Here is a 10,260-nt window from a genome sequence, read left to right as displayed (position 1 = left end):
TTGTCCAAAATCTCTTGGTCTGCTGAAGCATTAAGAGTTCCTTTCACTGGAACTAAGGGGCCGAGCCCAACTCCTGAAAAACAACCCCACACCATAGTACCCCCTCCACCAAACTTTACACTTGGCACAATGCAGTCAGACAAGTACCGTTCTCCTAGCAAACGTCAAACCCAGACTCGTCCATTGGATTGCCAGACGGAGAAGCATGATTTGTCACTCCAGAGAACACGTCTCCACTGCTCTAGAGTCCAGTGGCGGCGCTTTACACCACTGCATTCGACGCTTTGCATTGCGCTTGGCGATGTAAGGCTTGAATGCAGCTGCTCGGCCATGGAAACCCATTCCATGAAGCTCTCTACGCTGTTCTTGAGCTAATCTGAAGGCCACATGAATTTTGGAGGTCTGTAGCTATTGACTCTGCAGAAAGTTGCTGACCTCTGCGCGCTATGCGCCCCAGCATCCGCTGACCCCGCTCTGTCATTTTACGTGGCTGACCACTTCGTGGCTGAGTTGCTGTTGTTCACAATCGTTTCCACTTTGTTATAGATACATACTTCAGTCCTAGGAAAAATCTTACATCCCTGCACAGAAAAAAATTAAAAGAAAAATCAGTGTACAAATATTAATTACATTTATAATGTCTAATGCAAGTATGCAAGGCTAATTGAAATAATTTTACCTCTCGACCACATTGTTCATTTCACTTTGGTGGTGGTAAAATGAGTGACCAAAATTTGACCACATTTCTGCATTTGTCAGCCAATTGTTTTGAAGGTATTCGCTGACTTAAGTGCTTTGTGTTTCTGCTTCAATTCCTGCAAGCAGGTCCTCTGACAGTTTCTTGAACTCTTCTGCCTGTAGATATATAATCAAAATATTCAAGAGCGTGAAGGATCTGGTCAACATCAGCAGGGCTAGACTTAGTATTTATACATATTCTTTATTAACTATATATCACTTATACTCATGCATTGCTTCAAGGACACCATGCCTTTAATGACCATGTATCTAGCTGACGTGTTCAAGTGACCTCCATCACGCCTAATGAGCCACCGGTGTACAGCCTGCAACAACATGAAATCATAAAAACGCATTTTATCATATGTACCCACTGAACCTTGACCCATAACCCTCCTCAAGTACCAAAATACAACAAACTCTTTCACCCCATTGTGAGCTACTAAAACATATTTTCTATATATGTTATATATGTTTCTATGTGTTAACTGCATATTACCATTAATACCACATTCTGTATTTTGATAAATTACATTTTTTTATTAAACACTTAATTTTTCCAAAATGAATCACAAATTATATTAAATCAAACTTATATTTAATTAAGTTTACCTGAAGCACATGGAACCAGCATAATAGCACAGCTGAATGAGGAAACACAGCCTTGATTGCGTTGATTTCTTTGATATCTTTGTCCACCATAACACATCTGCATGACATGGGAGAATAAAATTTTGGGTAACACAAGGCAACACCAACATACACTTTTCACAACAGCTGACAAACTTCAATAGATATATATAAAGGCTTATTCCAGGAAGCATCAGCTGTTATAAAAATGCTGACATCAAAATTAATATATGCAGCCTTTATGACAATGACACTTGCTGGAATAAGCCTTTATATATGGCTATGTAGGTTTATATTAGTTGCCATAAAAGACTTAAGTAGCCTTATTAATGCTGCCCTACAGTAGTATTTCCAAATTCTACATAACCTGAGCACAGGAGCTGCCCTTTACATTGTGTGAAATTTTCTAGATGATTGGACCAATAGAAATTGTCCAAAATTGCTTGGAATCAAACATCTTTACAATAACTTACATTGAAATTAAAGAATGTTTTTGTCTTCTACTTTGCAGATAATTGTTTTTCTTTGGACAGTGATGAAAATGTTACCTTATACAGGTGTAATATTTTAGTGGTTATGCAGAGATTAAATGTACCTTGGAGTGAAACGGTTAGCTGCCTCTTGGAGCTTCCTCAGACATATTTCAATGTTGCTTGTGGATTCTTCACTCATAACAAAAAAGGCAACTGGCACTCCTCTACCCTCTGAGTTTTTCACAAGCACTGCATAGAACGCAAAGCCATACTGAGTGACGCCTTTGTATGTAGCATCAACAAAAATCATTGATGATCCAAACTGTTTGCACTGCTCCTGCTGCCATGGAGAACTAAACACAATGATCAGCGGCTGGTGTTCCTTGTGGGATAAAGGCTGGTAATAGAGTATGCTGTCCTGTAGATCCGCTTTTATTAATCTGTCCACTGACACACTGTCATTTCTGTCAAACCTCTGTCTAGCATTGAAACCAGCACGGATTCCAGCAATGTCCTTTTGAGTGAGAAAATATCTTCTGTCACGGAGGTCATTTTTGCCATATGTACGAGACCACTTCACAGTTTTTAACAGTATCTCTGAATTTGAAAGTCCCTGTGAGAGACACTCATGTATGTAATCCAGTAAATCTTCATCCACACGATTCACTCCATCTTCCTGTGAATTTGAAATGTCATGTCCACTGTGCTCAGACATTAACCTTACTATGCATCCAGAAACACTGTTATCTGTGACAAACTGAAACGAAACATAAGCAGGACAAGAATTGGCTCTTGTTTTCTCAGGATTGCCACTTGAAGCTCCAGACGCTTTGTTTCCACGCTCGCATCTCCACTGAACAAGATTTGGTGATCTGGACTTCCGGGAAACAAAGTAGCCTCTGCCCTGGAGATGCAGTACATCAACATATGTTTTCATGAAATCTTCAGGAGTTTTGCCCTTCAAGACATGAATCTGACGTTCAACGCGCCCATCTCTGTCTTTTCGTAAGGACTGTTCGATGGATTTCACCCAAAACTCTTCCATCTGTAAAAATAAACATTTTAAGGGTAAAATAAACATATTTTAACGTAAACTTAATTCTGACAAAAATGAATGATGAGGAATAATTACTTATGTTATTTAAATACTTATGATTATTTATAGTAATAATTTGAGAACCAACTTACTTTAAAGACTAAATTAAATCCACATACAATACTGTGCAGAAATCTTAGGTCACCTGAAAAAAATGACATTCAAAATTATTTACTGGGGAAGTAAACATTTGTTTGAAACATTACTATACTATAGTAATTTGTATAAACACAAATTAAAAACATTTTTTGTATGTGAGGTTAACCTTAACCATTTTCAAAGCTCTCCTCAAGGAAGTGCTGTATTTACAGTTACCATCCAATATGTGGTTAATTTAATCTATCCTTCATTAAAATATATCAGGTGTGCAGCAAGAAGTCAGGAACCAAACCTGTGTTAGTCTCTATGTATTTTTCCTAATCAACATAGGAATACAGCTAGAAAAACAACGGTCTGGGTTTTGACTAATCTGCGCACTCCAGCCATTGCATGAATTTGTTCAATTCCACACCTGATTTTATTTATAATCGTGAATATGTTCAATTCCACACCTGATTTTATTTATAATCATGAATTTGTTCAATTCCACACCTGATTTTGTTTAAAAGACCCATATCATATCTTATTCTTGTATTTCTCCCGCTGAGATCCATATATAACGTTTGTGTGGTTTTACACATCAAAAACAATAATTTATTTTACATGACCATTTTCTACTTACTGTGGCTTTAAGATTGATGTATTTAAATAACCTCAGTTCTTATTCAAAAAAGCAGCCCATGCTGAACTTCAGAATATTTAAATAGGTGGATATATGTAAATGAGTTAGATGTTGTAACCAAACAATTAATTGAAAATGGGCAGCTTTTGCCTTTTAGTTTCCATATACAGTTCCATATACAGCAAGAAAAGTCAACCCTTTGGAATTACCTGGATTACAAATTAGTTTACTTAATTGTATTGACTGTATTGGCTGTATGGATTGAGCACTGGTGCGATTTGAAATTTAGACAGTGTTTATATATTACATAAAACTTTTTTAAAACCAGTGAGTAAAATTCAGTTTTTCATGCATTGGACCCTTTAATGAAGGAATGACTAGATAAACTAGTTACTGGATGGTTACTGTAAACACTGGACTTTCTTAAGGAAAGCATTGGAAATTAATACACCAGAAAGATAGTTTATTTGTACTTACAGTTATGTTAGTCATTTCTCTGAACAATCAAACAATTTCTTCCCAGATAAACATCTTTTTATATCAGTTTTCTCAAATGCTCTTTTGCCATCTAATTCTGCTGGGAAGAGTGACTAGTTCACTATATTTACACTCCTTGGCACTTCATTTAATACTCTTCCTTGTAGAACTACAGAGTGCACCTATATGGTCAGTAGAGCTGATAAAATGGACAGTGAGTGTAGAAACAAGGTGAGTGTACATACTGTATGTTGCTATGAGATTAGTGACCAGTTCACTATATTTGATGCTGCTCTGAGAGTAGTGACCACTTAACTGCATTCAATGCCTCTCTGAGAGTAGTGACCATTTCTCTGCATCTAATGTTGCTCTGAGAGTAGTAACAACTTCACTGTATCTAAGGCTGCTCTGAGAGTACAGACCACTTCATTGCATTCAATGTTGCTCTGAGAGTGGTGACCAGTTTACTGTATCTAATGCTGCTCTGAGAATAGTGACCACTTAACTGTATCTAATGCTGCTCTGAGAGCAGTGACCAGTTTACTGTATCTAATGCTCCTCTGAGAGTAGTGACCATTTCTCTGTATCTAATGCTGCTCTGAGATTAGTGACCTGTCAACTATGTGATCCTGCTCTGAGAGTACTGACCACTCCACTGTATTTAATACTGCTGACATTAGTGACCATTCTTCTGTGCCTAATGCTGCTCTGAGAGTACTGACCACTTCACTGTATTTAATGCTGCTGAGATTAGTGACCACTTAACTGTATTTAATGCTGCTCTGAAAGTAGTAACCATTTCAGTGTATCTAATGCTGCTCTGAGAGTAGTGACCATTTCTCTGCATCTAATGCTGCTCTGAGAGTAGTAACAACTTTGCTGTATCTAATGCTCCTCTGAGAGTAGTGACCACTTCTCTGCATCCAATGCTGCTCTGAGAGTAGTGACCAGTCAACTATGTGATCCTGCTCTGAGAGTACTGAACACTTCACTGTATTTAATGCTGCTTAGATTAGTGACCACTCTTCAGTACCTAATGCTGCTCTGAAAGTAGTGAACATTTCAGTGTATCTAATGCTGCTCTGAGAGTGGTGACCATTTCAGTGTATCTAATGCTGCTCTGAGAGTGGTGACCATTTCTCTGTATCTAAGGGAGCTCTGAGATCAGAGACCACTTCATTGCATTCAATGCTGCTCTGAGAGTAGTGACCAGCTTACTGTATCTAATGCTGCTCTGAGAGTAGTGACCATTCAACTATGTGATCCTGCTCTGAGAGTACTGACCTCTTCACTGTATTTAATGCTGCTGACATTAGTGACCACTCTTCTGTACCTAATGCTGCTCTGAGAGTACTGACCACTTAACTGTATTTAATGCTGCTGAGATTAGTGACCACTCTTCTGTACCTAATGCCGCTCTGAAAGTAGTAACCATTTCAGTGTATCTAATGCTGCTCTGAGAGTACAGACCATTTCAGTGTATCTAATGCTGCTCTGAGAGTAGTGACCATTTCTCTGCATCCAATGCTGCTCTGAGAGTAGAGACTACTTCATTGCATTCAATGCTGCTCTGAGAGTAGTGACCACTTCTCTGTATCTAATGCTGCTCTGAGAGTAGTGACCATTCAACTATGTGATCCTGCTCTGAGAGTAGAGACCACTTAACTGTACTTAATGCTGCTGAGATTAGTGACCACTCTTCTGTACCTAATGCTGCTCTGAGAGTACTGACCACTTAACTGTATTTAACGCTGCTGAGATTAGTGACCACTCTTCTGTACCTAATGCTGCTCTGAAAGTAGTAACCATTTCAGTGTATCTAATGCTGCTCTGAGAGTAGTGATGATTTCAGTGTTTCTAATGCTGCTCTGAGAGTAGTGACCATTTCAGTGTATCTAATGCTGCTCTAAGAGCAGTGACCATTTCAATATATCTAATGCTTCTCTGAAAGGTGTAACCATTTGGCTGTATTTATCTGGAACGCAGAATTCGAAAATGGAGGAGAAAATCAGCAGTTACAGTTTACCATCTTAAGACTGTTAACCGAAATATACTCTCTTTTGGCAGCAGTTACAGTTTACAGTCTAAGACAACAATCTTCATTAATGTTCAGACTAAACTACCTAGATAGCATATATCGGTCTGCTGGTCTGATAAGGTCGGCACCCCACTGACTGATATTTTATCAAAGTCTGGCATTTTGTCAGTGGCTATTAGGCTTTCAAGCATGACAATACATGCTTGTACAGTGTCACTGTGGCTCTTGGCAAGTAGTACTGTACAAAAGGACTTGAAGATGGCAGAGACTTCTTCCAGCAAGCTGGTGTTTTGCATTCTTGCAAATACAAATGTGGAAAAGTCCTTCAGGCCTTTATCTGTAGTCTGTCTGCTTATGGCTTGGAACACAGCCTTGATTATATGAGCAGAGCAGAGGTGCAGCACCGTGAATCTCTTAATTTCCACCCAGGTCTTTGTCCTCTGACAAACAGCATAGGACCTGTCCAAGTATGCATGTATGGATTCTTTATTAAATCCTAGGAGCGCACACTGCATCAAAGCCCAGCTGTAGTCAGTTTCAATTTGATAGACTTTCAGCTTTGTGAATTTGGAGAGTTTTAAAAGGAACTGCAACAGCAAAAATGTAATTGGTGGAACTGAGTGTTCATTTGTCAACAATTCACAAACAGGGAGTGGTGGTGTATTTTGACCTTGACTTGCTAGAGTAAGGGAATAATACAGCATACGTTTTGTCTGGTTAGGTAGTTTTGAAACAACACCTCCAGATGCATTCAGATACAGGGTAACTGGTGTGTTCTTCTATGCTGTACTAGTATCCCAATCCCATTTCTGTGTACATATGTGCACCAAATAGGTCCACCTGAAATTGCTGTATATACCCTGGAAAATGATGAAATTGTGTATCACATTCCCTCATGACGGTTTGTGTGAGATAAACTTCCATTAGCACATTGTCATGAATTCTTGTGCTTTTCTGGAGCTCAGAAGAAATTACTTTCAGGATGTTCCTATTCAGACTTTTGGTAATGCTACCTGCTAGGATTTCTGCTACAGGCGTGGCACTTAGTCTTTCATAGTACACCTGACTTACTCCCTTACCAATAGACTTTGCAATTTTTCCCCATCTTATGTTGGTAGCTGGCCTGAATTTTTTTTCTGATTTCAAATGGGTAATCTGCCCATAACGATGTACCGTTATTGCAACATCAGTTTTATGTTCTGGTTTGCTTTCCATTTGAAAAATGTATATGGCTTTGCAAGAGAGAAAAGTGCAAACTGCCTTCATATGCAAGTATGGTGAATGCCTTTTCTGCTATGTTTAATTTTCACATGGTGATATCGAAAAACCAGTATACAGCAAGGATTTTTTTGTTTGAACCTGTTGCAGAGGTAATTGCTTCATGGCTTCTGGAGTTTTGATGAACCTGGTAAGGGTGCAATTTTTTCCCATATTCGGTGGTCAATTGTAATTGTGAACTGCTTAGGCACAACAGATACAGTTCTCCATTTTCCCATCTTTACCTTTGCTGCTTTTGCATCCATCTTTTGTGATCTTCCACCTCACTCTCTGATTTCTCCACTGCTCCACTGTTTTCCACATCGCTCTCTGATTTCTCCACTGCTTCACTGTCTTCCACATCACTCTCTGATTTCTCCACTGCTTCACTGTCTTCCACATCACTCTCTGATTTCTCCACTGCTTCACTGTCTTCCACATCACTCTCTGATTTCTTCGCTGATCCACTGTCTTCCACATCACTCTCTGATTTCTCCACTGCTCCACTGTCTTCCACATCACTCTCTGATTTCTCCACTGCTTCACTGTCTTCCACCTCACTCTCTGATTTCTCCACTGCTTCACTGTCTTCCACATCACTCTCTGATTTCTCCGCTGATCCACTGTCTTCCACATCGCTCTCTGATTTCTCCACTGCTTCACTGTCTTCCACATCACTCTCTGATTTCTCCACTGCTTCACTGTCTTCCACATCACTCTCTTATTTCTCCACTGCTCCACTGTCTTCCATTTCACTCTTTGATGAAAGTTTCTCCACTGCTTCACTATCTTCCACATCACTCTCTGATGAAAGTTTCTCCACTGCTCCACTGTCTTCCACATCACTCTCTGATTTCTTCACCGCTCCACTGTCTTCCACATCACTCTGTTTTCTCCACTGCTTCACTGTCTTCCACCTCACTCTGTTCTCTTCACTGCTCCACTGTCTTTCACATCACTCTCTGATTTCTCCACGGCTTCACTGTCTTCCACCTCACTCTCTGATTTCTTCACTGCTCCACTGTCTTCCACATCACTCTGTTTTCTCCACTTCTTAACTGTCTTCCACCTCACTCTCTGTTCTCTTCACTGCTCCACTGTCTTCCACATCACTCTCTGATTTCTCCACTGCTTCACTGTCTTCCACATCACTCTCTGATTTCTCCGCTGCTTCACTGTCATCCACCTCACTCTCTGATTTCTTCACTGCTCCACTGTCTTCCACATCGCTCTCTGATTTCTCCACTGCTTCACTGTCTTCCACCTCACTCTCTGATTTCTCCACTGCTCCACTGTCTTCCACATCACTGATTTCTCTAACGCTCCACTGTCATCCACCTCACACTCTGATGAAAGTTTCTCCACTGCTCCACTGTCATCCACCTCACTCTCTGATTAAAGTTTCTCCACTGCTCCACTGTCTTCCACCTCACTCTCTGATTTCTCTAATGCTCCACTGTCTTCCACCTCACTCTCTGATGAAAGTTTCTCCACTGCTCCACTGTCTTCCACCTCACTCTCTGATTTCTCTAATGCTCCACTGTCTTCCACCTCACTCTCTGATGAAAGTTTCTCCATTGCTTCGTGTTCCACCTCACATACAGTTAACAATCTTTCTTCTGCAGCACTGATTTCCACTTTACTCTCTAAAGATAATCTCTCTTTTTGAGCGCTGTCTTTCACCATATGTTTTTTACAGATTGGTTCCCTGACTCACTCTCTGACAACAGTCCTTCTCTTCCTGCATGGTCTTCTGCTTCATAATGACACATTACACTACTTATTGCAGCCGGATCTCTCTCCTTACTCTCTAATATCACGCTCTCTGTCTCTGTTACAGGAACATGTCTCTCCTCACTCTTTAGAGGAACTGTTTCTGTTTTAGTGGCGTCATCTGGCTCATCCTCCATAGTACTTATTGCATCATTATCTTTGTACTCATTTATTGCCTTCACTGTGCTCCTCAGTCCCTTACGGTTATGATTCCATATAACCCATAACCAGTGTTGTTTTTCTTTGTATCTTCTCCAAAGATTGCCATAGAGAGTGCTGACCAAATCTTTGAGCCATGTGTTATGTCTGCTCCTATTACATTCAGTTTTACAAATTCTCTAACTACAACATCTAGTCCTCCAGCTATGTCCCATAGGGCCTTCTTTGAAGTTCTCTTTCCTCTCCTATATTTTGTCATTGTCTGTTAAATGTGTAACAAAACACAATTAAACAATATAATACATAATACATTTTTGAGTGTAATTCCCAGTTTAAAGTTACGTTAAGTTAGCAGTTTTACTTTGCGAAAATATAAACAATGCAATTATGTATCACAGCAAAAACACACTACTGATTTTTAAATATTCAGCAGTTAATAGGTAACAAAACCAGTAGCATTTTAATTCATAGTTTTAGAAATTAAACATTTAATAATACGTTTCATTATGTGTTCCTATAATATTTTGACATGAACTTGACAGAAACATCTAAATTTTTAGCAGTTATAATATGTAATATGTGTATGTATAGGGAATTTTCATGATTAATTACATTTTTCTTTTGAAGCAAATAATGATTAATCACAATTTGTGTTATTGGCCAAAATCTTACCCAAAACAAAGATTTTTTTAATCACATTAATTTATCACTTTAAATAATACATTAACATTATTCTAATGTGTGAACGGGTTCACACAAACCTGAACATGAAACTCACGAACTTCACAGAGTTCTTTCCATTATGAATGAGTGTATACATCATTATGGTTCACCTCCGTGATTGTAGCCTCTTGCTCTCGTCCATACAGCTCGTGAATTATCGGTACGGTGGAGGATC

At 39.2% G+C, this 10,260-nt stretch overlaps 1 protein-coding gene across 1 annotated transcript; it reads right to left on the bottom strand.

The window, feature by feature from the left end:
- Positions 1-7,671: 7,671 nt before the first annotated feature.
- LOC118816815 (suppressor protein SRP40-like) lies at positions 7,672-9,008 on the bottom strand. The gene is made up of 3 exons (XM_036583409.1): positions 8,859-9,008; positions 8,505-8,757; positions 7,672-8,123 (listed from the first exon to the last, which is right to left on the bottom strand). The coding sequence occupies exons 1-3, from the start codon at positions 9,006-9,008 to the stop codon at positions 7,672-7,674; spliced, it is 855 nt and encodes a 284-aa protein (XP_036439302.1).
- Between the last annotated feature and the right edge of the window lie 1,252 nt (positions 9,009-10,260).

Source organism: Colossoma macropomum, unplaced genomic scaffold (assembly GCF_904425465.1).
Source record: "Colossoma macropomum unplaced genomic scaffold, Colossoma_macropomum, whole genome shotgun sequence".
Lineage (NCBI taxonomy): Eukaryota > Metazoa > Chordata > Actinopteri > Characiformes > Serrasalmidae > Colossoma > Colossoma macropomum.
This window is presented reverse-complemented; position numbering and strand designations above follow the sequence as displayed.

Coding starts and splice junctions, on each gene's coding strand:
- LOC118816815 (XM_036583409.1), bottom strand. CDS start 9,008: ATGGAGAAACTTTCATCAGAGAGTGAGGTGGAAGACAGTGGAGCATTA. Junction 8,758..8,858: donor TAGAGAAATCAGAGAGTGAG/GTGGAAGACAGT, acceptor GGTGGATGACAG/TGGAGCGTTAGAGAAATCAG. Junction 8,124..8,504: donor AGCAGTGAAGAGAACAGAGA/GTGAGGTGGAAG, acceptor ACAGTGAAGCAG/TGGAGAAATCAGAGAGTGAT.